Source organism: Aulostomus chinensis, chromosome 3, assembly GCF_037954235.1.
Source record: "Aulostomus chinensis isolate RoL2024-O1b breed Wild chromosome 3, RoL_Achi_v1.0, whole genome shotgun sequence".
Lineage (NCBI taxonomy): Eukaryota > Metazoa > Chordata > Actinopteri > Syngnathiformes > Aulostomidae > Aulostomus > Aulostomus chinensis.
The window spans coordinates 14,639,468-14,665,767 of NC_141322.1; the positions used below are offsets into that span (position 1 = coordinate 14,639,468).

At 41.7% G+C, this 26,300-nt stretch overlaps 2 protein-coding genes and 1 non-coding gene across 6 annotated transcripts in view; 2 read left to right on the forward strand and 1 right to left on the reverse strand.

Annotated features, from left to right (window-relative positions):
• LOC147267799 (tensin-2-like) overlaps window positions 1–13,018 on the forward strand; it is a 31,121-nt gene extending 18,103 nt beyond the window's left edge. For 2 of the 4 annotated variants that reach the window (XM_086198856.1, XM_086198858.1), the window contains 24 exons: window positions 1,979–2,011; window positions 2,091–2,140; window positions 2,230–2,413; window positions 2,642–2,692; window positions 2,825–2,947; window positions 3,031–3,095; window positions 3,722–3,805; window positions 4,015–4,127; window positions 4,211–4,271; window positions 4,636–4,711; window positions 5,361–5,490; window positions 6,092–6,157; window positions 6,274–6,390; window positions 6,482–7,831; window positions 7,956–8,106; window positions 8,208–9,073; window positions 9,153–9,284; window positions 9,920–10,012; window positions 10,135–10,212; window positions 10,401–10,478; window positions 10,617–10,785; window positions 10,931–10,999; window positions 11,247–11,276; window positions 11,409–13,018. In XM_086198856.1, the coding sequence (XP_086054982.1) occupies window positions 1,979–2,011; window positions 2,091–2,140; window positions 2,230–2,413; window positions 2,642–2,692; window positions 2,825–2,947; window positions 3,031–3,095; window positions 3,722–3,805; window positions 4,015–4,127; window positions 4,211–4,271; window positions 4,636–4,711; window positions 5,361–5,490; window positions 6,092–6,157; window positions 6,274–6,390; window positions 6,482–7,831; window positions 7,956–8,106; window positions 8,208–9,073; window positions 9,153–9,284; window positions 9,920–10,012; window positions 10,135–10,212; window positions 10,401–10,478; window positions 10,617–10,785; window positions 10,931–10,999; window positions 11,247–11,276; window positions 11,409–11,553 (4,314 nt within the window). In that variant the 3' untranslated portion in view covers window positions 11,554–13,018. Of the gene's footprint in view, window positions 1–1,961; window positions 2,012–2,090; window positions 2,141–2,229; window positions 2,414–2,641; window positions 2,693–2,824; window positions 2,948–3,030; window positions 3,096–3,721; window positions 3,806–4,014; window positions 4,128–4,210; window positions 4,272–4,635; window positions 4,712–5,360; window positions 5,491–6,091; window positions 6,158–6,273; window positions 6,391–6,481; window positions 7,832–7,955; window positions 8,107–8,207; window positions 9,074–9,152; window positions 9,285–9,919; window positions 10,013–10,134; window positions 10,213–10,400; window positions 10,479–10,616; window positions 10,786–10,930; window positions 11,000–11,246; window positions 11,277–11,408 lie in introns of all 4 variants that reach the window. The other 2 variants (XM_086198859.1, XM_086198857.1) reach the window with 2 other exon arrangements.
• Window positions 13,019–13,424: 406 nt separating this feature from the next.
• Window positions 13,425–13,496, reverse strand: trnaq-uug (transfer RNA glutamine (anticodon UUG)). The gene has a single exon. It is a non-coding gene; the product is annotated as a tRNA-Gln (tRNA).
• Window positions 13,497–22,712: 9,216 nt separating this feature from the next.
• The window catches only part of LOC147267802 (vitamin D3 receptor B), a 31,129-nt gene continuing 27,541 nt past the window's right edge, over window positions 22,713–26,300 (forward strand). Inside the window, exons 1-2 of the mRNA XM_086198860.1 lie at window positions 22,713–23,174; window positions 23,472–23,546. The gene's annotated coding sequence lies outside the window, so the exon portion shown is untranslated. The remainder of the gene's footprint in view (window positions 23,175–23,471; window positions 23,547–26,300) is intronic.

The window sequence follows — 26,300 nt, forward strand, 5'->3', positions numbered from 1 at the left end:
TATCACTTCATTTCATGTGTGAGTGTCAGACTTGTACGACTTGTTAACCTGTTGCTTGACATGTGTCAGCACTCAGCCATCCACCAGCGACAGAGGGCAAGTCAGCTGTCAATCACTTCAGTTCAGAGGTTCAGAGGTGACATGGTATCACCTGTCAAGGTTTACAGTTAGCTGCGCAGCAGCTAAACTCAAGGTTTACAGTTAGCTGCGCAGTGGCACTGAATGTTTCCTTTCTTTCTGTAGCTCATTTGCTGTTGTAAAGAGCAGTTATCAATGTGACTGGGTGTTTCCTCCTTGCTGTTTGTGGAAGGATTAGTTTCCATTTAAACAATTTCATCTTACGAGACCAAAATATGAATCAGTGAAACATCACATGACTTTCCCTCAGGATGGCTGCAGCCTCGAGTAGATTCTCCCTCTTTAAAGTCAACTATCATTCATGAGTAAAGATAGAGGTCAAGAGCACAGAGAGAGCCCAGGTCCATGTGTGGAAAAGTGGTTGCAGCCTTTGAGTGACTTTGTGTGTATTTGTGTGTTTGGTTAAGTTTTGACTCATTGACTGAAAACAAGGATTGTGTGCCACATGTCTTCCTGCAGTCAACTTGATCTGCTCCTTCATTATTCACCAAAGAAATACAATCAATCATCACCAATTACCAAATGCCTTTGAGAATCAACTGTCTCCTCAGCACAAGTCAATACAATGATAATACAATAATCAATGATTAAGCACTAAGTACTCAGTATATATTGTTGCTCTGTTCTGGTGTGTGTGTCAGTCTTTGTGTACCAGTTGGTGAATGTGTCACAAACCGTCAAGTGAGCAGCCAAATCTGTGCTGACGGCTTCTTGTTGAAACAAGATGCTGCAGATGACAGGAGAGCTACTACGTTCTGTCAGTGTCCCCCTCATCTCTCCACCCACCATCCCTCCATCCCCTCCTCTCCTCTTAACCGACACATCACTTGGCATGTGACCTCCCCTAAAGACTTGTGTTTGCAGTGCCCTTTATCTGTCTGTCAGTCAGCAGGAACTATGAGGCAGATTTTCATTAAAGTTGGTGGATGGTCGGTGCAGGGGTTACTGTTCAGTTCTGGGGCAGATCCGGGACTATTTTATCTTCATATTTCCTCCGGTTTCATCAGTTTCTAAGAAAAATTACATGAGCCTTTTTGGAGAAATTCAGACCCATTACTGAGTACTGAAAATCTACAGTCTGTTCTGTACCTAAAAAACATTAAGATTAACATTTGAGAAACCTTCTCAAGGTTAAATGTTAAACTATAAAACTAAAAAAAAAAAAAAAAAAGTACTTTGCAAATATTACTTAAGTGCAAGTACAATTAGGTTATTTTTAACTGTGTGCAAGCTAGTGACAGAAAGAAAAAAATTGGATTATTTGTCCAGACTAGATGGTTGCTCGCACTTTGAGATGTGGTTTTGAATTAAAAAAGATTTCTACAAATAAAATATAGCATGACTGCACAAGTTGCTTTGTGTTCTGAGTTTTCGCCATATTATTATTTTTTATCATTATTATTATTATTATTGTTGTTATTGTTATTATTATCATTGGTATTATTATCATTATTATTATCATTATTATTATTATTATTATTATCATCATCACATGACTGGTCAAAAGACGGACATCAGTGCTTATTTATTTCTAGGTGGCTCCTCTCCAAAACCTGTGACTGTGGAAGCTTTACTGGCTCAAAAACGTACTCAAGTAAAAGAAAAAGAACATAGAAAGCAGCCCACGTGTTCCTCTAAAAAAAAACAAAAAAACTTTTTACTAGTACGTACCAGATGTATTTAGATATGAGTGATATTTGCAGCAAAAGTACCTGTTCATATGTTGGATTTTATGCAGACTGTGTTATAAGTTTGCGTCAGTGAGTTCAGGTGCACCTCTACTCCCACTGAGGTTAAGAGTCTGTATAGTCACGTGATTCCAGCCCCCTCTCTCTTCCAGGTGTCTCCCACCTGCCCCTCAACACCAGACCAGGTATGTTTGCACATCTTCTGTCTAGAATTAGTTGACGAAGAACTTCTTTACCACGATTCCTCCTCTGTTTGCTTCCTAGCTCATCTCCACTAAATCTGTGTCAGTGAAGAAAAGAGGATCCATTCAAAAGTACTGTAAACACGAATAGATAACATTTGTTGTGTGAAATAGATTCACACAGTCAATCAGTAACAATTAACTTTTTGGCCAATGTTCAGGCGCAAAAGTGGGGAACAAATGATGGAGCATGTGATGGAGTGCCACTACGACTTTGACCTCACCTATATCACGGAGAGGATCATCTCAGTCTTCTTCCTGCCACACCTGGAGGAAATGCGATATCGCAGGAATCTACAGGAAGTGGCATCCATGCTGAAATCCAAGCACCAAGACAAGTTCCTGGTCAGTCACGAAAACTAATAACAATACAGTAAAACTACATTTGACTCCGAAACCTGAAAAAAAAGTCAAAATTGGATGTGACAGTTAAAAGATTCATGAAAACATAAAAAAGAGGTTTTATTGACTAGTTTCTATAACTATCAAAAACTCTATTAATCGAGACATTCTCTCATTCCTATACTTTTCCTTTGATTTGCTTGCTAAACTTGTTTTTCTTCTTTCTTTCAGCTCCTGAATTTATCTGAGAAGAGACATGACATCTGCCGGCTGAACCCAAAGGTGTGATTTATGTTAGAAATATTTTGCTCAGGGTAAAGCACAATTAATCAGCAGGCAAATACATTCCATGTTTAAAGTTTCTGGAAAGATCGAAAACCATATTTTTCATCACATGCCTCCCCTGCGGTTCAGGTGCAGGATTTCGGCTGGCCTGATCTTCACGCTCCACCGCTGGACAGGATCTGCGCTGTGTGTAAGGCCATGGAGACCTGGCTGACCGCTGATCCACATAACGTAGTGGTCCTCCACTGCAAGGTCTGTGCAACCGGAGTGGATGAAAAATTGAAAGCGGTGCAAACAAAACAATCTCACAGTCTCTTTGATCAATGTTCTACCAGGGAAACAAAGGCAAGACGGGTGTCATCGTGGCTGCCTACATGCACTACAGCAAGATATCAGCTGGGTAATGTGCAGCATTATTGATTCAACAGATCTTAGTGAGGAAGCCACATTCACCTTAAAACTGTCCTTAAAGAACTGGTGTAAAATTAAAACCTGAAACTAAGGCGAACCTGAAGAAGGTCTGATGTACACTGTTCCACTGGACAGAGTAACTTTATTTAACCATGGCTTGGCAAAAAAATAATAGTAGGGACAAAGAATCTGCTGTTCTATAAGCCATGATTTTATACAAGCTTTAAATATGTCTGCAAGATGGAACAGTGTGTCTCGGACTGATCTACATGTTGTCCTGCACTATAGCAGAGACAAAATGAAACTACTTCCTGCCCGCATGATTTTAAGCCCCCATGACGCTCCTTAACTGTAACTAAAAACGCCAGTGACAATTTAGGAAAGCAAGATTTCAGATTCACGATATAAACTGCATTTATCAAAGATGTGCGTGTTAGGACATGAATACTCATTGGTAGACCTGAGCTGAGGGCTGCACGTGTCTGAGTAGAGGAGGAGGATCAACTGAGAGGATGAATCTCTTCGATAAATTCTTCCTCTTTACATGTGAATTTATGCCGACATGGTAAATGCTGTCGTAAAACATGTGTTGATATTCTGGTTGCGTGTCCACAGGGCGGACCAGGCTCTCACCACACTGGCCATGAGAAAGTTCTGTGAAGACAAAGTTTCCTCCTCCCTGCAGCCATCTCAGAACAGGTGGGACACACACACACACACACACACACACACACATGCACGCGCGCACACACACACATGCACGCGCGCACACACACACACACACACACACACACACACACACACACACACACACACACACACACACACACATCTACATATTTGATCCCTAACTGTAAATCCTCCAAGTCTGGTGTGATCACCTCTGTCGCCTCATCTCTCCCCTCCAGGTACATCTACTACTTCGGTGGTCTGCTGTCAGGTACCATCAAAATGAACAGCAGCCCTCTGTTCCTCCACCAGGTCCTTATACCCTCGCTACCCAACTTTCAGGCAGGAGGAGGTCAGTTTTATATAAACTGATATTATATCATAAAAGTGTTGCAAATATGAAAATGAAGTCTTCCTGTTGCTATGAACCTGCAGGTTTCTACCCGTTCCTCAAGATCTATCAGTCCCTACAGCTGGTCTACACCTCAGGCGTCTAGTGAGTACACAGTCCAGATGCCATCCAGCTGTGCCGCTAAACCTCACACACATAACTCTCCCCGTTACATTGTCTCTTTTGACAGAGGTTGACTATACACACACCACCGTCTCTGTTTAGGTGCAGGCTGATCTGTGCTTATATTAAAGTTAATGTTTGTTTAACTCTGTTTTACCCAGCTGAAACATGTCTGGACTGGTTTTATGTATGTTTTAAACTAAAGTGCCAGGTTTTTTATTTTGTGTGTGTGTGTGTGTGTGTGTGTGTGTGTGTGTGTGTGTGTGTGTGTGTGTGTGTGTGTGTGTGTGTGTGTGTGTGTGTGTGTGTGTGTGTGTGTGTGCGCGCGCGCGGTGGGTGTATCTAGCGATCCCCAGAGTTCCAGAGCAAGGAAGGTGTGTGTGACTATGGAACCAGCATTGTTATTAAAGGGAGACATCATGGTGAGAAAATGTCAATTTGCTTTAAATCCTATTAATATCCATACAAATGCAGTCAATCACTGCACCAAATTTTATTTATTGTAGCCTTTTCATCACCAAAATAGTGTATTTCATCTTTCAAGTACTCCAAAATATATAGCTTGAGCTCATCAAGATTTTGTTTTTTTTTAACTTTCTTTACATACATGGCTGGCTCTTTCTGCATTCTGGAGTCACAAAGAAGTGATACAGCAGTGAAACAAATCATCTTTGTGACACCCTTTTGTGCAATACCACAAAAATATACAGTAAACGCTTTTGGATGAAGTGTCACCTCTACATTTTTTTTTTAATTTTTCTTTAACCGAAACTAACAATCATTATTTGTGATTAATCATTTAAACACTGGTTGCACTTATCTTTGAGAGGCTGAAAACATTCAAAAGCCTTTTATGGCTCTGCAATACGTGTAGGTTCTTTATTTATCTCATAGGGTACTCGGTTGCCACAGCGACAACACGCACGAGAGGCACATGATCAAACAATAAAACACTATAAAAAAGCAGATGGAAATTTAATTTACAACCATCTCTTGTGGTTGCCAAGAGTTTTTCAATGGCAAGACCCTATGAACCGTCATATCTGCCCATCACTCTGTCAACAATCTCAGGTGAAGTGCTACCATCGACGGAGCCGAGCCGCAGAGAGAGAAGTGGTCTTCAGGATCCAGTTCCACACTTGCACCGTTCACGGAGCCCAGCTGTGGTTTGGCAAGAGTGAACTAGACCTCGGCTGCTCCGGTATAAAAACACCAGTTTAATAGTTTATTGGAATGGCATAGAGACCAAATAGGAGTAATTTTCAGTTTTTGGACAATCAAAAGAGCCTGAAAGAAGGGAGAAGGCTGAAAGCCATGTAGTGTACCCCTGTAGGAGTGCTGAGATTACACTATAACTACATAGTTTTTAATTTGTTATATAATAAATGAACCAATGGCAATCCCCCCGCTGCCTCATGTTATTTTGACAAGTATTTAATAAAAGACTAACTTGTATTTCAGATCAGTGCTGGTATGTTTTAGTACAAACAGCAAATGACAGCATGAGTTAAGAGAAAACAGAAAAGCTTAGCTCAGTAAACAACAGTCTCATGACAGCTGAATGCTTGCTGATGCATGCAAATGTATAAATTATATCACCCACACTCATGCAGGGAAAGTAGAAAAGATGAAACAGGTCTTGTTATGTTCTGTTTACTGAAGCTTTTTATTTATTTCTTCTGTCAGTATTTATGATTTTGCTATTTTAACTTCACACGCCAAATTTTTCACTCAATGCTTTTATCACTCACTGCCATTATGGTGAAATTTTAGACATTACCTTTATGTTCATCTTTCTGTAGATGACAGGTTCCCTCCTGATGCTACAGTGGAGTTTATCTTCTCCAGTGGGCCGGAAAAAATGAAAGGTGAATATTATTGTCTGTCTGTCACTTTCGTGCTTTTCATGCATCTACTGTAATCTCTTGTATACTTTTTTTTTAACTTTTTCACGTGCTTCTCATCAAAATGTCTGCTTTCGAAGTCCATGAATACCGCAAGACGGATGACTCCATCAAAGTAGACTACAACACTTCAGATCCTGTGGTCAGATGGGATTCTTATGAGAATTTTAACTTGCACCACCAAGACAGCATGGACAGTAAGAATGTTAAAAACTGTGTGTGCACATGCCTAAGATTTATTTTAACAAACTAAAAATAAAATCATACTTCCCGCCTCATTTCCACCAGATATTTCTCATACGAGGGGTCCACTGGATGGCAGCCTGTATGCCCAGGTGAGGAAGAGACGTGGACCCGGCTCAACTGCCTCAGCAGCATTACCCAGCGGTTGCCTCACCAGCAGCCCGACAGTGAAGTCACAAGTTCCCAGCCAGCCCCACATCTCTGAGTCCAGTCGCTCCTCTGTTCATGTGGAGGAACTGTCTCCCTCCACTGCTCAGTCCGAAAGAGAAAAATCTGACTGTTCAGCAAGGAAGGCAGAAGAAAACGATACAAGAGAGAATCCACAAGGGGGCGAAAGAGATAGAGAGACCGAGATTTTAGATGATGGCGATCCATCAAGTCCAGGTGGTCTGAGGCGAGAGCACTCATGTTGTGGTCGAGTGGGTGGGAGGTGTGGGGACACGGTGAGGGAGCGAGAGCCCTGCTTCTCTAATGGTCACTGTCTTGGACGTTGCAACAGTGTTAAAAAACATCCAAAAAGTCAAACACTGCCTGCCTTACCATCCAAATCTGTGTCTCCTCCACCTCATTTGGCTCATATGGAACTCTGCCATCGCCATAGCTCCCATCCTTTGCCTGAGTTACCATGGGAACGTCCAGCTCCACCTCTGCCCTGTCTCCACAGGCCTTACTTCCCTTATTCCACTCCTGAACTCACCCACCCACACAGTCACACCCTCCCAGTCTCCAACCGACTCTGCACTGGAGAAGAATGCCACATCTTCCCTTATTCCAGCCATGCCCCGTCCTCCCATCTTGCCCACCAATCGCTGCCCTCCAGCCCCTACAGGGAAATGTTCTTCGGCTCTCCAGCTCCATCCTCTGGTTGTCCTTGCCCGGAATGCTGCAGCAGGCGAGAGCACCAGTCAGCCTCAGTCAGATCATTCCATCCACTATATCCAGACCCAGGGGCAGGGATACAACGAACCAGAGAAGCACCTCCACCATGGGAAAGTGAAAATCCATGGGGGGTGGCAAGAGACGCAGAGTTCTGGCAGTGCAAATCAGCCATGCCAGCATTTCACATGTGCCACGCTGCCACTTTGGATAAGGGTCCAGAGCAGCCTAGATTTGTCCTAGGACCTCACCAAAGCTATCCCAGCCCCCAGTCTCTTATGGACATTCGGGATGGAACTAGCAGCGGCTACCACACCCCTCCAGCTCCCCGCCACTCTTGCCCCTGCTCTCCCTATCAGTCCTCTCCAGTTGAGAGCCACGAGAGCCGGAGTTTTGCCTCAGGATACCACTCTGGGTCCGCCTCTCCTCTGCCTGCAAGCAGTCCTTCTCCTGGGAGAGGGAGGATGCCAGAGACCCCACCAGGAGCCAGAGACCAACAGAACAGTGAGCATCACAAAGGTAAATGAGGATAGGCTTCAGCCAGGATTATCTTTTAAATGAAAATACTGTGCTTGATTGCATCTTGTATTGTCCATTTTCCTGATATTCTATCTTTATTCCTTTTTTATCTTATTTGTCAAAGTGGAAACAACTAAAACTGGTGTGGAGGAAGATGTGTCTCAGGGTTCAGAGAGTCCATCTGACTCAAATGACCGAGCAAGCACCCTCGGGCACGACTCTGATCATGACTACACACTTATTGGTGGCAGCAGCCCCACACACACTGAAGACAGGTGGGTGATTCTTTTTTTCCAACTCCTTATGTTGAAATGAAATTTAATTTCTCCAAATGTTTAGGCGATTGTAATTTTTCTATACTTTGGCTTTTCCTTAGTGTAACCACTGATATCACTCAACAAAGTCAAGAAATGCCTCTGGAATCAAATACAAATAACAAAGAAACAATTCAACAAGTACCAACAGAAACACAAACCCAAAGTTCCAACATATCCAGAAACTCCGCACAACCATTGAGTGAACCTTCTCAGTATTTGACCTCTGATGGAAAGCCTGGAGAAGCCAAGATCATGGGAAATGTCCAGGGCACTGGCCTGGTGGACCCTCCCAATCCTGCCACCATTATTATCAGTCCAGTCCAAGTGCAACTCAATGGTACGACCCTTCCTGCTGACTCTCTAGCGGACAGCAGCAAAGGTGTATCCATGAACCCTTCAACCTGTCTCTCCTGTAGCCCTTCCAACACTTCCCCGAATTCTCCCATCGACTCCCCAGACCCTCAGTCTTCTCCTCAGCGCTCCTCATTGGTTACAGACCCAACAAGACAGAGACGGATTCTGGATAGAGACAGCTTAACTGAAGCCAAACCACCATCACCTGTGCCTGATGGATATCATACACCAACCTTTCCCTTAGCATCATATTATTACCCTTTATTAAATGTCCCCCATGTCCCGTATACTGGGTACACTGCAGTTACTATTCCCGCCATTCAGCCTCCACTCCCAGAGAAGAAACGCCTTTCATCAACGCTAGGATCCCTCAATGGACACTCCTCTCTTCTGCGAGCCTCCTCAGCTCCTTCCCCCACCCACCACGTGGCTTTCCTCCCATCTGGAGGAGAGCAGAGGCGAGCATCTGCTCAGGCGAGCTGTGGAGGGGAGGCAGACGTCAGGGTCAATGCAAAGTTTGTCCAGGACAGTTCCAAATACTGGTACAAACCAGGCATCTCCAGAGACCAAGGTGAGAGTTTAATGTAGTTCATGAGAGTAACTGCAAGTACTGATTAACACCTCAGCCCTGTCTTTGTTCTGTGCCATAGCCATTGCAGTGTTGAAGGACAAGGACCCAGGGACTTTCCTCATCAGAGACAGTAACTCCTTCCAGGGGGCCTATGGCCTGGCTCTCAAAGTTGCCACCCCTCCTCCTAATGCTAACATGACAGGTAGCAAAGGTATCCATTGTTATTTGTACACAGATGCAGTCCATGGGGTGTAATACAGTTGCTTAATAACTACTGTGGCAATGATCTGAGCTGCTCTTTAAGATCCGGCTGTCTGATGACGGAAATCATTTTTTCCAGTTATCAACCATTTGCATTGTACACATTTGACTCAAAAAAGTACATTTATGACAGCTTCTGGCAGTTCACCAGACGCATGTGCAGAGGGACTCAGACGCCACTGATGGGTGATCACCTGGATTAAAGTGACAGCCTTGTTTGGGTTTGAAAATTGATGGAAATACTTTTAGTAATGGCAGTACTCAAGAAATTAGACTACATTTTTGTTATTTTAGTGAGGAAACATATTATGCCAGTAAATTCTCAAATTAATGGAAATAACCCTTTCAAGATTAATGTTTAAACAGCTTCAGTGTATAATTTTTCATGCGCTTCCGGAATTCTTATACTTTGTTTTTCTAGGCATTGGAATCATGTGTGAACTGAAAAACATAAATGTTCTTGACAGCAACGGACAGTGAAAATTGATATGATACGTCTATGAACTGTTTTTGTAATGTTTGGGAGTAGCAGCTATTTTTCTTCCTCACCCGCTCTCCTTCCCGCCTTCCTCTCCTGTTTCCCAGGGGATCCTCTGGAACAGCTGGTGAGACACTTCCTCATCGAGACCGGGCCACGGGGAGTGAAGATCAAGGGCTGTCAGAACGAGTCCTACTTCGGTCAGTTATGTGCTAGACAAATACAACTGCAGAGAGATGTTTCACAAATTTATGATGATTCTCGTATCTCTTCTCAATCTCTAATCTTTCTTATCTTGTTTCTCCTTCTGTTTATTCATCAGGAAGTTTATCTGCGCTGGTGTACCAACATTCAATCACACCCATCTCGCTGCCATGTCCCCTTCGCATCCCAGAAAAAGGTATCTATTATCTCTACTCATACTTCACTCACTTCACTTCACTTCATATTCATATTTTACACACACAAAAAAAAAACAACAACTTCTAGGTACTATTGGAACAGCTGTGGGTTATCTCAACAGTTGCAGACTTGATCGTCTATAATTTATTAAAGTGCTGTGATGTAACTGAGGACTGAATCTTTCAGATCTGGTTGGGGAGCTTCAGGAGATGCAGAGTGCAACAAGCACAAGCACTGCCGCCGACCTCCTCAAGCAGGGAGCAGGTAGCTCTCACACTTCCACTTCCAACTGCGCAATAGTTGCAGTTCTTCCTTTTGACCAACAGGAGCCGATCAAGCCTTATTGTTGCCAGCTCACAATGAAATGTAATATAATGTTTTGTTATCTCTCTGATTGCCAAGCTTGCAACGTGCTCTACCTGAATTCTGTGGAAACTGAATCGTTGACTGGTCCTGAGGCAGTTTCCAAGGCAACCAAATGTACTCTGGCTTTGAGCCCTCGTCCAGTAGCAACGGTGGTTCACTTCAAAGTGTCTACTCAGGGCATCACTCTAACAGATAGCCAAAGAAGGTATCTATAAGACACTATAATCTTATTTGTTCGCCACAGCATTACACTTTCAGTTCAGTGGGAAGACATGCCGGATCTTAATTTTGTAAAACTTCTGATGTAGAGTGTGGTAGTTCACAAGACTCATATGATTGTTTATGTTCAGGCTATTTTTCAGGAGGCACTACCCAATCAGCAGTGTGACTTTCAGCAGTCTTGACCCCCAAGACAAGAGGTGGGCCATTTAACATGCAGAGAGTAAAAATGTGCTGACCGTGTTACTGCAGGTAGCATCTGTGTGCTTGCTGCTGCCGCCGCACCAACACTTTTTGTCTTGACTTATATTTTCTGAAATATAAGTTCTGTTTGAGAGTCTGCTTTTTAGATATCTGTTGCAAGTCTTGTCAGGCAGTCGCCATTTCCTCATTATTCATTCATTCCTGCACTCTGCCTGTGTCTCTGTCTGTGTGCCCGCGATTCAGGTGGACTAATTGTGATAGCGCGTCATGCAAGTAAGTGCTTGTGTCAGAGCGTGTTCTTCTTTGCTAATCTGCATGGCAATTAATCGCTATCATAATGGTGATTCAAACATCATGGCACAACATCATCTTGCCTTTTGACCTCCTGTCTAAATTTTGCTGCAGGATGTTTGGTTTTGTGGCCAGGAGGACAGGCAGTGCGACGGAGAATGTGTGTCACCTCTTTGCAGAGATGGATCCTGAGCAACCAGCTGTGGCTATCGTCAACTTTATCAACAAGGTGATGCTGGGACCGCAGCTACGCAGATGAGCTCGGCTCTGTACCACTGGGATCAAGGGGACGTTTCTTATGAATCTGACATATTTTTAGTGAAGTGTGTCTGTAGCTACTTTTGTGCTGAGCTGCGTGACTGTTTTTATAAGGGAATAGAACTCTGACATCTCAAGTTATTTCACTTTCTATTTCAGTAGTTTAGCTTCCAAAGCAAACATATTTTATAAGCCAAAGACTGACCTAACAATTGCCAAATGAGATTTAAAGAAATGCGTATTTTGACAGTTGTCAATTTATTTGTGCAATGTTATCAACATTTCACAAACTTTACAAACCGCATGAGACAGAGCAATTTAGCACACATTGTTATTAAAGTTCTTTTACATTTGAAGGTACAGTTTAATTAGACACAAAAGCAAGTGATGTGGTTGCATGTAAAAGTTGTGTTGGAAAGCCTTACGTCACCCAAAAACTTGGAATTTGCCTTTCAAATACTTTCAATGTCTCGCTGTCACAAAAACACTGACATGATTTCTTTGTAATTCCTGAATTAAGAAGCCATGTTTTCTGCATTCTGGAGTCACCAAGCAGGGTTGGGGTGGTGTCTTTGTCAGTTCAAGACCCATAACTCTGAGAACTTGTAAGGCTAACTACATTGACTGGGTGAAGTTGAGCTTTTAGGGTGGGCAGCGTTTTACTGAGCAAATGTGAGAAAGAATTAAGTAAGTGATTAAATGGGAGACGTCATGAAGTTTGAGAGGGTTTATTTTGACAACATTTGAACTCTGTGGTTGCAAACATTTTTGACAGAAAGCATTTTGTTCTCAACGCCACAGAGCTATAAATGTAATCCTGGTTACGTGATAAGCAGAAAAAAATGGGTCAAACACTTTATAATACAAAAGTGGTTTGAAGCTACTTACAAGACTCAAAATAACGGATGGATAGTGGACAGAACTTGAAGCTATAAATAAGAAAAGCGAGCCTTCGTGGCGCTAAAAAAATATTATGGAATCAAAGAAAAGTGAGAGAAAACAGTCCACAAATGTGATCTATAACAGAGCCAGAAAGGACATCAATTTCTCCAGGCCACTGAATTGCCAAATACATGGCTACATGTACAAACACATCACTCTTTAGCCAAGGTCTTTGGTAACAACAAACGTATTATAAATTAAGAATCAAGTTTCTCTTCAAGCCAAAGAGTTTTATGTAAAGATATTTCCAGGGTTATTGTTGCTTTTTTTTTAAATCAATACAGAGTTGCCATTTTTTTCTTTTTGTTTTGTTGTTGTTGCATTTTCTATAAACCAAACTGTGGATGACTTCATCACAACTATTATTTTTCATAACGGATTTGTATGTAAAAGAAGTAATATATTTTAGGTCTCTGAGGTGTATGAGAGCTGTGTATGTCATATTTGACAGGAAATTAAAATGGTAAAATAAAACAATTTATATGTTTCATTATCAACAAATTTTGCTTATTTTTTTCCAGATCGGGATATATATATATATACATATATATACATATATATACACATATATATACATATATACGTATATATATACATATATATGTGTGTGTGTGTATATATATACGTGTATATATACATATGTATGTATATATATATATATACACACACACACACACACACACATATACGTATATATATATACGTATATATATATATACGTATATATATATATATATAAAGATATAGTTTGCACATTGGCTTTATCAGGTCATAATCCTTGATCACACCCCCACCACATGGACAATGGGCATTGACTGCAGAAGAGTTTAAAATGTAATTCTGCCACAGCTGCCTTCTAGAGACTGTTACTGGTATGTCATTTAGCAATTTTTTGAAGGCTTTCATATCGGTATCATGTGCAAAAGGATGAGGTCCCACCGAGATTTGAACTCGGATCGCTGGATTCAAAGTCCAGAGTGCTAACCATTACACCATGGGACCGACTGCTACCATTACCCTACAAATACGATATATATACTTTACCATAGCAAAATCTGGCTCTTTCTGGGTCGATTCATGTGGTTCTTTCATTAAAGATTCCGTTATATTATTACCTATACATTTTTTAGTCAAACCAAAACATCGGCTTGGTGAGGTGGTCAAACTCTCATAAGCGTCACAACTACCCCGAGTTTCAAGCTAACAACATAGCTAGTTAAAGCTAATCTAGCTAACCCCCAGCTAAAGTAGCGTGCCAGTGTGCGTGGTGGTATGTGAAAAAGCGGAATCCAAGACGGTGACGTGAGAATTAGTTACCATACATCTACAACTGCAGACGGTCGAACAAAACAAGTCTACCCTACGTTCCACCAAGGAATTTCTATGCTTACATGGAGGTCAACATCTAGCTAGCTGCTGGTTTATCCGCGCTTTGGTTAACATAAAAATAAAAGCTCGGTTTTCAAAATAAAAGCACAAAATCGCTAAGGGACAGCAACATATTTTATAGTTATAAATATTAACTACAATTTCAGTCTTTAATACTAATACTCCATTGTCACACAGTGTGCGTGTGTGTTGGGGGGGGCTGTCTTATCCCAGCTGAAATTGGGCGAGAGAGAGAGAGAGAGATTCACACTGGACCTGTCGCGGGTCCGTTGCAGGGCCATCAGGGGCAATTAGGGGTTCAGTATCTTCCTCAAGGATATGTCCACATGGTCACCGGGGGAAGTGAGGATCGAACAAGCGACCCTTCGGTAACTAGAGTAGATAAATTTATTTATATATTTGCTTAAACTGTAGATTAATCCATACATATATTTGCTTAAACTGTAGTTAAATTTATACATATATTTACTTAAAATAGAGGGCAGGAAACACAAGGCAGTGAAGCACAGACCAGATTGTATAAGAGTGGACACAGGTGAAAAGGTCACAACAGGGAATAGCAGGAGTGTAGCTCATGGCTAGCATCACTCCCTCAAGCTAATTAAGTCAGAACAGAGTCCACAGAATTTCTACAGTAGCATGAAGTTTTGATCTTCACAGATGCAACAAGAAGTCTACGATGGGAACAGATGGTGCTGGCACGCGGTCAGACAGAAGATTCTGCAAAATAACACGAAGATCAAAAATACACACTTGCACCCAGAAGCGATCACGTAAGCACCTCCTTGTAACACATAAACCTGGAGAGATAGTTAGATCGTTGGACTTCTTGCCCCAACGCCAGGGACGACGCCTCTGTGTATGCTGACTCCAGGATAGGGGAAGACGATCTCCAGAGCTCTGTATTATTTCCTGTTAATCTGAATAAATTCTTTTGAACAAACTAGAAGGTGTCCTCTTCAGATTTTGAACAGCGCAATATAGACTCTGTGGGTCCCTCTGATTGATGACTTGTTGAAAAATTCCTACACTACACTGCCACGCTACCTCGGAGCCATTCCACCCTAAATTATTATTATTATCCATCCATCGTCATCTTCCGCTTATTCCTACACATTAAGGGTTGCGGGGGGGCTGGAGCCTATCCCAGCGTCAACGGGCGAGAGGCGGGGTTCACCCTGGTCAGGTCACCAGTCCATCGCAGGGCCAACATAGAGAGACGAACAACCATTCACACTCACAGTCACACCTACGGTCAATTTAGAGTATCAATCAGCCTCGTCCCCTCTTGATGTCTTTGGACTGTGGGAGGAAGCTGGAGTACCAGAGAGAACCCACGCAGACACGGGGAGAACATGCAGACTCCACACAGAAAGATCCCGTGGCCGAGCCGGGACTCGAACCCGGAACCTTCTTGCTGTGAGGCCACAGTGCTAACCACTGCACCACCGTGCAGCCCTATTATTATTATTATTATTATTATTATTATTATTATTATTATTATTATTATTATTATTATTATTATTATTATTATTATTATTATTATTATTATTATTATTATTATTATGCTGCACGGTGGTGCAGTGGTCAGCACTGTGGCCTCACAGCAAGAAGGTTCTGGGTTCGAGTCCCGGCTCGGCCACGGGATCTTTCTGTGTGGAGTTTGTATGTTCTCCCCGTGTCTGCGTGGGTTCTCTCCGGGTACTCTGGCTTCTTCCCACCATCCAAAAACATGCAATTGGGGATGAGGCTGATTGATACTCTAAATTGACTGTAGGTGTGAATGGTTGTCTGTCTCTATGTTGGCCCTGCGATGGACTGGTGACCTGTCCAGGGTGAACCCCGCCTCTCGCCCGTTGACGCTGGGATAGGCTCCAGCCCCCCTGCGACCCTTAATGTGTAGGAATAAGCGGAAGATGACGATGGATGGATTATTATTAGCAGCAGCAGAGTGACAACATGTCAGTTTTGTACGTGTGAAATAAAACAAACATGAAGAGGCAGAGACACAGACAAAAACATTATTATACATCAAAATGTCTTTGCTTTTGACTCATCATTTACTTTGAGTTTTAGCCCTGCTTTAGGGAAGTGCTTTTCAAAATAAAAGCAATCAGAAAAAACATCTCCAAATACTTTGAAATCCCCAGCTCATATGTAAGTCTATCTATTCTATCCAGCTCTTCTTTCATCACTTGGTTCAGTTGACTGGAAAAAGAGACATTATGCATGGGGGGGTATAAGAGGGAATAACATCCTTTAATATGATTTAATATTTACTTTCACTTGCTGGAGAGAAAGACCAATGTAATTCCCTGGAACTTGCTCAGCGGGTTGCAATACGTTGGCAGGCACACAGGTATTCACAACAGACTCCCCCTGTGCCACTTGGAAAAATAGAATACTGTGTATTTACAGTGATGGGTGGGTAGATGTCTCATGGTCCCTCTTTCTCCCACTGGAGGGAGTTAGAGGGACTTTGATGGAGCATGCTGCTGTTGACCACCTGGTGCTCAAAAGTCAGAGCATATTGTTGCTCACCGTGCGGGGGGGTGGATATCTCAGTCTGTAAATGAAAGAATCACAGTATGTATGTCCTGACTTTATTCAGTTTGAGAACCGGATCATCAACAACAGAACTGCAGTGTTTTTTCTTCTGTGCATCAAAGAACCGTAGGTGTCAAGGTACAAACCCCTATTGACTATCACCTGATGAATTATAAAAAGAAAAGTAACCTTTGGTCTCTTGAGTAAATATTTGCAGAAGACCAAAGAATTCTAACAATGAAGATGTGCCGCAATGCAAAGCTTTGAAGGCCTGCTAATACTAAACCCTAAACCCTTAAAGAGAACAATCACGTGACTTCCACATGACTTCCACATGTTCCCCACATGTTGCAATATGTGGTAATGGTTTCTTACATGTGGATACATGGGAAATCCATGTGGTTTTTCTGTTGGGATTATTGAGACAACTATCACAATTATGTGTATTGTTTACTTCTGTAATGATGGATTATAAAAACGTTTGTATCAGAATTTTGTTTCATAATTATGACTCGCGAGAAAACATTTAGACATGCATAAGGTTCAATTTACAGTAAAATACAAATACATACAGCAAGATCAAGAAAAACCCCTTACTTGAATATACAATAAGTTATTTAAAATACAGGTTATTAGAAAGCCTGGTCATATCAGTATTGTTCTTTTAGTAAAAAGCTTGTGATAAATACATGGTTTCAGTTCATTATATTGTGCTTGTTTGGCTCTGCGACAAAACACAGTGAGTTGATTTAAACATGTTACGACTTTTTATATCTCTGAGGTACTTTTAATTACTTAGTCCAATCCATATTTCAAATGGTTAGTAACAATGCAAAGAGTCAAGGCAGTATATGAGAGACATATGTGGTTAGAAACGTTGCAGTCTGACGGAGAACGACGTTGTCCCTGAACCTGTTGGCTCCACCGAGGTAATATTTTCCAGACAGTAAAAGACAGAACAGTTTGTGGTTGGGATGTGTGGTCTCAGCTACATTTTGTGGGCCCCCTTCAAGCATCTCCTGTGGTAAATGTCCTGAAGGGTTGGCACTTTATTGCCTGTAAGAAACTCTGCTGTTTACATCACCTGCTGTACAGCTTTACTTTTAGTGCATCCAGAGAGCACGGATCCTCGGAGCCCTGCTGAATTTCCATGTTTAACGTGATCCAGAGAGACTAGAAAGTGCTGACTCTTGCCACTTAAGGTCTATTGATGAGAACGAGGGCGATTCCTTGTCCTTCTTGGATTACTGTGAGAAATCAGATAATAAGTTTACTCTTAAAACACTTTGCAAGTTTACAAGTTGTTGGCAGGAAGTCAGATTTTCCTCATACACTTACCATGTGTTTGTATCAAGACTGGAATTCTCCACTAAAACGTTACATAAGCTGCCTATTATTCCTGACTGTGCACATGTGTCTGACTTTTATTTTTGTAATATCTCGCTGCTTGGTGGATGATGTTATGAAAATCAGGTCTATGCCAAAGCCAGGAAAAATCTGTTTTTACAAAGCTATGAAAATTTAGACAGTGACTGTGCCGATGGCTGTGATGTTATGGAGGTTTGGTGGTCCCACACAGCTCTGATGCGTTCCGATGAGGTACTCTTGTTCATCAGTCGGCATATTTGTAACTCAAATACACACAATGATGCTCAGATAACGAGAATGGGATAAATGCTGCTATTGTGAGTATTCTTACAAGTTTTACATAACAAACCAAAGACTAGGATCTGCCCAAAGTGGGGCCCATGGGCCAAAACAGCCCACCATAAGGTTTGATTTGAACCACAAGATGGAGTTGTAATAATAATATTATGTTATGCAGTTTTCTTTCCCGTGGAGTTGAATGCCCTGAAAATATGTAGACTTTACAATTATTAATTATTTTGTCCAAATTTGACCAGGCGGCAGAGCAACACAGCACAGAATGTCAGTCTGAAAATCCATTTGTGTAATACGTGCGTGGCCAAACACGGTTGTTTGAGAGTTCCCTGCACTTCAAAAATTGATTTAAAATTACATTTTATTCCAACCAAAACATGTAGTGTTATGTTGTTATTTGATGCTGTAAAGCTTAAGTAAATTTCAATCAAGGGAACTGAGAATTTTAGTACTTTTGTTCGTTTTAGTTTGCTGCCAACCACCACATTTCAGTTTTGGACCTCCATGGGAAAAAGTTTGGCCCGTTTTATCCAGTGAGACTGGGGTGGAGACAGGATGGTGTTTCACATGCTTGTGAATGCCTGTTGTGTGGAATTGAAACATGGAAAATTAGAAACTGGAGTAAGTAAAGAAGGAATGAATCCACGAGGACGTCTAACAGCTCATCATGCTTTCAGAATATGGCTTGACGTCCTCTCAGGTAATAACTGTGGGTGGGCGGAGCCCCCAGGCTCAGACCTACTGGCGACACTTTCTCTGATTTTGAAATATAAAATTGTGAATCACGTTATAACCGATAATATGATAACAGACCAAAATGTGTTAGCCAGTCAAATATTAACTTGTTTTGGATAATTTAACTGAAGCTGATACAAAAACCTTCATAGAAATGTAATAATATTTCTGTAATAAGTAATAAACCTTTTTTAATCATAGTTTGTCTGTTACTGTATCCCCCCACCACATGAATGCAGCGGGGAATTCTATAAGAAATATTCTAAAATTTGAGTCTCAGAGACTTAATCCCATCAGATGGTGGTCTCGGCTAAAATATTAGAATCTTTGATATGAAAAAGGTTGAGAATCACTTACTGTGTTAAGGGTTTGAAAGCTGAGCACATGGCGATAATAGTGCCAGTTCATGAAAGATTACATTTTTCATGGGGAAAAAGCGGTGGTTGTTTTGATCTGTGAACACTGCATCCTCAGAGAGGGAAAGATTAAAAAATAAAACACAAGAGTCATTGCCTGTGATTGCAAACAAGTGCTCCAACTTCATTTGGTATTCAAATGACTAACCAGTAAAAGGCAAGGCTGGAGATAAGTTCAACCATCAGGTGCTTCAAACAAATTAAGGTGTCATGGAAGTCTGTAACTTTAACATTAAGTGAAATACGCACAGAATTAGCCGATATTCTCAGACCCAGATATGACATTTATATAGTTTCTCAACCAGTGAATAATGGTAAATCGATTCAACTCGTGGTTTCACATTTTATTACTGTACATAAAGAACATAAAATGTATCATGTTATTGGCATTTGTTAAGTTACATACATGCCTGATAATATAACAGATTTATACCAAACAAGTACTTATTGTATTTATTTGTAAATATTGGTCAGTTATTACATTATTGACAATTAAAAAATGGAGAAAAAAATAGTTCTTAAATCATCAGCAGATACAAATGGTTGAAGGTGAACACAGGCGATAAAGCGAGGCTTTCCTTGAGCGCAGGCTCCTGAAGCTGTCCCTAGGACATACCATTATTTCATCACGAGGAAGTCCTGCTGCAGCTCAGCAAGTCCAGCCTGTCTCAGGAGCTGTTGGTCCGGTTCCGCTGCAGTTACAAAGTCTCCTTTCCAACATCTATTCAAGCTCACCCACCAATCAGGACAAAAATAGCCTCCTCAGACAGTTACTCATCCTAGTGTTCACCTCTAAGCTTGATTCTGCAACAGAGTCCGTTTAATCTTCCAGCGAGGGACAGTAATCACAGTTTCCTCTTATTGAGATGGAATACTGAAGTTTTATGATTGCGCCACGTAAGTGTGTGTGCGTGTGTGGAACGGTGAGTTCCACCTGACTATAAAGATCCAGATAACACCTTCTAAAACCTGCTTACAACTGGAATTGCTTCGCTTTTGTAAAACGTCATTTTTTGCCTTCTGCTGTTCCATGTCTATTAAGATATCACTGTTCATGGCCTTACTTAATTATTTTACAATATATGAACAGATGTTTGTGCTATGTCTCACCTTCGGGACTTCATGATTTCATGTTCCACTGTACACCACCTCACCACCTCATTCTTATATTTCCATCATGAATAATAACCCTTAATTCACTGGACTTGGGATAACAAGATAAACGAGCAAACATAATAGGGTCTTCGCCTGAAGTACCTTCAGGCTCAGGCCCTAATTAAATAAATTAAACCATTATCATGAGACAACACTCCCCCTCCACAGTAGAAAATCATGACATCAAATACTTAAGATTTTATGCTGCTGCACGGGTGCCACGAGTACTAATTCCCATGTTTTTAGTCGGTCAAGTGTTTCTAGTTTTGTTCTAGTTCTTCTCTCCTGGTTTCCAAACAGCAGCCGCCTGTGAACATTGGAGTATTTGAGGACACAAAATGACTGGGTCAGAAAACATGTCTGACATGGATGTTGTGGAGCCAAATAAATCCCTGTTAGCAAAACGGCTCAATCCAGTGCTGGTGCCAGACTTGGAGTCAGCCCAAGCCACAGGACAAGGATCAACACGCCATGAGCATGAACCTAACACCCACACACTTTACTACCACCAGCTACTGTACATGAATCACCAGCTACTAAGCTTGTGACACGTGTCTAAAGGTGCTGGAGGTTCATAATGCATAATTCTGTGGTGAAAACAGAACAAAAATGTGGACATAAACAAGTCTGTCGTTGACGGTGGACTTTGCACGTGTGTGAGGGTTGTATGGAGTGACTCTAATTGTTGAGTGGGCTGCACTCTTTAGCCACACAATGGGCACAAAATGTTTCACTTACTAATGTGGAAAGGACTGGAATGTTTAGGGAATGAAGGAAACGGAGCGCTGGCAGGGGATTGAGAGAGCAGGACAGCCATGTCTAACTTACTGTTGCTTTAACACAGTGCTGACTCTTCAATCAATGCAGTCGTTAACGACACATGTGAGCCTGCATGATACACGTTCGATAACAAAGCCATGATGTGGTTTCATTTTTTCATTTGTTCTTATATTTTGAGAAAAGCAAGCTTTTGACTTCAGCCTGCTTTGCCTTAATTTGTTTTTGACATTGAATCAATATTGTGTTGCTGCAATCTGGTGCATTGCTGTTGTCAGGAGGATTGGGCTGAGATCAGTTTGAATCGACATAAACAGCTGAGACAGAACATGGGATTTTAATCATTTGTATTTTAAAATGTCCAATTGATTTGTAAAATCTATTGAAGGAAAAAAAGACCCTTTATAACATGAGAATTTATCATTTACAGGTTAAAAGATTATTTTATATCATGATCAGTACGCACGATCCCAAATCTTTTTTTTTTATTTCTTACAATCTGAACATTCAGTCTGCAGCAGGAGTCTAAAAACAATTTTTGTTGAAAGAGGATATGTGAGGCCGGATGAGGCCCTCCTCTCTCTTTTGCCTCTCCATTTCGTATCTGTCGCCTTTTCTGTGTTTACATTACAGACACACCCCTGACCTTCACCCAGGCCCCCTCCTCGAGCCACCACATACTCACACACGCACACACACGCTACCACCACCACCATTTCCACGGACCTCCTCTATGCACGAACAAATGCCACAGAAATAAATGTGTGATTGCAAATTATTAGATATTAGACAACAGAAAGACGGGCATATTTAGCCAGCATTATGGTGTAATGGGCTGTTCAATCGTCTATTTTTAGCATGCTCGGCCACCTCTCATGCATTGAAAATGTATGGCAACATCGCCATGCAGCAGCATTTCCTCCCAGCCTACCACTGTACTGCAGAGTAGACACACCCCTCCAACACACACGCCTGACTGCACACATTTGCAGGAGGTCACAGATATTATGGAGAAAAAAATGCATAACGCGTTGAAGCAGACGTAGCTCATATTATTATCGCAGTGGGATATCGACAACAATGGATTTTTTTTTCATTATTTCACATAAGCGACAGGGGCTGCGAGCCTGTAGCTAAAAACAAAGACACCCCGGTACAATAGAGAATACACATGGCCTCAATCTGCACCAATGAGACGCCGCACCGTCTCTAATGTTAGGACGGTAATCCCCCGGGTCTCGGTTGATTCGGAGATCGGAGGCTAAACGATGTTGCTTTAAACCTCACGCGGTCAAAGTTGTTTACCTCTTCGTTACCTCTGACGTCACGACACACCCCTGTTTGAGTGGGCGGCTCCGTGTTTTACCAGCACCGACGCTGACCAATAAGAGCCCGGCTGGAGGGGAATGTCACCAATCATATCAGGAGAGACACACCAAGCTCGCCTGTGATTGGCTAACAGAGGGGCTGGGGGGAAATCCCTCTTTCCCCTAGAGGTCCTGAGAAGGGGGCGGTGCATAACAAAAAAGTAATGGCCATCTATTTGGGTGCTGGAGAAGGAGGGGTATTTGTCGTCGCACTATAGTAGGTGTGATTTAGTTCTTTTATGTTAGCGCGTGCGGTTTTTTTTGCCCGTTGCGTTTGAAGCGTTTTTCCCCCCCCTCCGTTGAATGTTCGTTGCGTGGCGCGCGGATGTGGAACGGTTAACGAGCTGGCTGAAGTTGACGCCGCGTTTTCGGGTTAAAGAAGCGGCCAGCTAACCACGCTAACGTTAGCTACCAGCAGCGAGTCAACGTCTGGAAGGGCGTACGAGTTTCTCCCCTCAAGCCTCCTCATATTTCTGAGTTTAGTAAGTTAGAACCCTGTCCTCTCTCCTCCGAGACACCCACCCAGCCAACATGGAGTGGACGCACTTCGCAAGAGCATGAAGACGACGACGAACGACCACTAAAGAGGATTAAAAGCAGCTCGGGTCTTAATGGGGAAAAGTTGAGCTAAGGTATGAAAGTCGCATGCACAGGAGGAATGTAAAAGTCCAGACTCGACTCATTTCTTTTACCCGGGACCACACAAGTATTAGGTTTCGCACATTAGACGCGTGTCGTTTTTTTAAATCATTGTTTGCCTAATGTTACGTAACTAAAGTTGTCAACTGCTGTGTGATGATTAACAGAGAGTGTGTATGTTGCTGTTGAAAATAGTTAAGCGTTACATAAACGGCAATTGCAGGTCAGGTACCAGGGTGAAGGCCCACTCAGTGACTTGCGACATGCCATTTTGCTTTTGTATTGAACAGGATTAACATCTTGGGACAAACGGAAGAAAGCTTTCAAAGTTTCATCTATTGTGCAAGGGCATGCTAAAACCCCAGGTGAGGCATTTTCCTTTCGTTTTAAGTAACTAGCTATGCATATATGTAATGGTGTGTAGTCATATCTGCTGTGAAATCCTCCTGTCAAATGTTAACAAGCCATAACGTAAATTGCTCTTAATTAAAGCATTTGTGTTCTGTTTTTTTATATAAAGTGTGTTGCTGTATGGTGATAGTTAAGATGTATTGAATTAATTTACTCCCATCATTTGTATGAAGGCATTTCTTGATGAATAGAAACTCAATAAGAAGAGTTATTGCTATTTAAAAGTTTAAAAAAAATTGTCAAAATAGTAAAGTCTTTCTTAGTTGTTCGCATTCTGCAGTGTTATTTCAGTTTTATGCTCTGCAGAGAAACACATAATAAAACACAGAAGCTGAATCTGCAGGGATCCCAACTAAGGCGCAGCTTAATGCAGATTTTTACTATATAATTTGTATTTAATTTATCTGAGGATGAAAGGATTTATACATCACCGTCACAAGTATTGCTTAGCTGAATGTTTTTTCTTTCTTTATTCTTCATTTATTTATTGTCACTACTAAATAACTTAAATTGTCATTGTGATTTTACATGCTGGATGAAAATAACAAAACCTAGCCTCAAAGTGTCTCGTCTTTTGTGAGTCTAAATTTGTAACGGCCACCTTTCACCCTCTCATCTTTTAAAAAAAGACTTCAGAAAGCAACAAATATAGCTGACAGCAAGGTGTATCTATTCCTGCGTGCCTTTCTAGTGATGTGTTCTATTTCTTTCCCTTATGCCTATCATTGTCTTTTCATGAAACCTCTTTCCATTTTGTATAAACAGCTTTATTACATATATTTAAAAAAGATAATACAGGCATTCCCATCCCAACATCTTAGCTGTCGTAAGGTCAATACTCACATGTTATCAATTTAAATTGTGTGGAAATTTAGAAGAGAAGTAGAGACTTTGTGTACCTTGTCTTTTTTGTGCTGTAACCTGTTAGTTTGCAGACCCATGATCAGTTCTACTGGCAATGGGAAGCTACAAAATGGGTTAGCTTCTTTATTGACTGCCACTGCGTCAGCTTGTTTATTGAGCTGTGTGCTATGGGGATGGTACAGTCCATTAGGTATCCTATACAGTGAAATACCCCACCCCTTCCCCCCTTTCGTGACTACAGCAAGTGGTCGCTTCCTCTCACATGTAACCCTATAGAAAGAAAGAGGCCGTTGTACTTAGCTGTAAAGACCCGCTTGTATGTACCTCGGCACATGCATGCTGTTTGCCACATATGTTCAGTTGCCTTTGAAACTAATGAAGTGTTAAGTTCCCCCCTAATGTATGTGGGTCTTCAATTACCTCCTGTGGTTGATGGTTTCTAGGTCAAACACATCACACAGGTAATATCTGCTGTAAATAGGGAACAGGTCATGCAGCACAAGTTCTTCTTGGAAAACAAAATGTAGGTCACTATTTATATACATCACTTTCCAATTTATTGGGTACACTTTGGAAGGCACACTTTGATCACATTTACCGTATAAGCCCCGCTTTTGTGAGGTGTACAGTGTCGAATTTTTCTTGAATCTGTTTCAGAAAGGTGGATTTGTTTTAATGGTCAATATTTGAGACTTCAATTGTTACAGATGTGTTCTCATATTTTGTTAACCTCTAGACATAAATTTAGGTTTATTATAGTCTTGTTACATGTTGATGCATTATTTTTTTTAACTTGGGTTTATGTAATAAATTGGCATGTTGGTATCTAAGTTAATGAAAATTAAATTACTTATGAAATTGTAGTATGTTTAATTTCCTTTCATCTTTATAAATTCAGCTTGACTTCAATTTATTGTGTTTTAGATTTTTAGACAACGCTCAGGACAGACAACATTCTATAGAGGTTATGTAACTTTGACTGGTTTGCATTTGCACCCATTTCACCCACATGTTGGTTATCTGTCCGGTTCTGTCCAGATGGCCTTCTGTGTGTGTGTGTGAGAATGTGCATTCCCTGTCAAATTCAGCATAACCAGGACATCATATAAACAGGACTTTCGGTGTGTGTTTGAGTGGGCTTCTCCCTGCCTCGTCTTTTTAACCTCTCCAGAGTCCAGCAAGGGGCCCAGCATAAGGGGGCAGGCTGCCGTCACTACCTCTCTCTCCCCTTGCAGGCCAGCAGTGGGGCCTGGGCAGGGGGGGAGTGTTGTAGAGACTATAGGGTTGGACACGGGACATAGGACCCCCCCCACCCACCCACCCACCCCAGTTTAGCCCATCCTGTGTGTCATGTGCTGTTACTGCTGCTGTAACATGCTCCCTGTAATCGTAGGAAAAGAGCATGAGATAGACCTGTGGAGGCTGCGGGAGGGAGAATGAGAGGGAAGCAAAGGGACAGGACTGGACTAGTCTGCTGCTCAACCACTTGTTTATCTGCATTACAGACTCATTCGGTCTACTTTGTTGTTGTTTAGTCCACATTGTCTCTTTTTTGCCCATTGTTCCCCGTCATCTATCTGTGTGTATTGGTCTTTTTTTTCTAAAGAAATGGGTAAAAATTTTGGAATGAAACTTCTTCTATCACGTGCTATTTTTTCATGACCCTCGCCCCGCGTCATCGTCACCCTGCCTTTAATATTTTTACATTTCCTTTCTTTACGCTCCTGTCTACGATTATTGTGCTTTTATGTGAGAATAGGCAGCCCATGTATTTCTATTGTAGCCCAGTTCTCTCTGAAGCCCGGGTCATTCCAGAACTGATTTGTTTTATGTCTCCTCTGTAC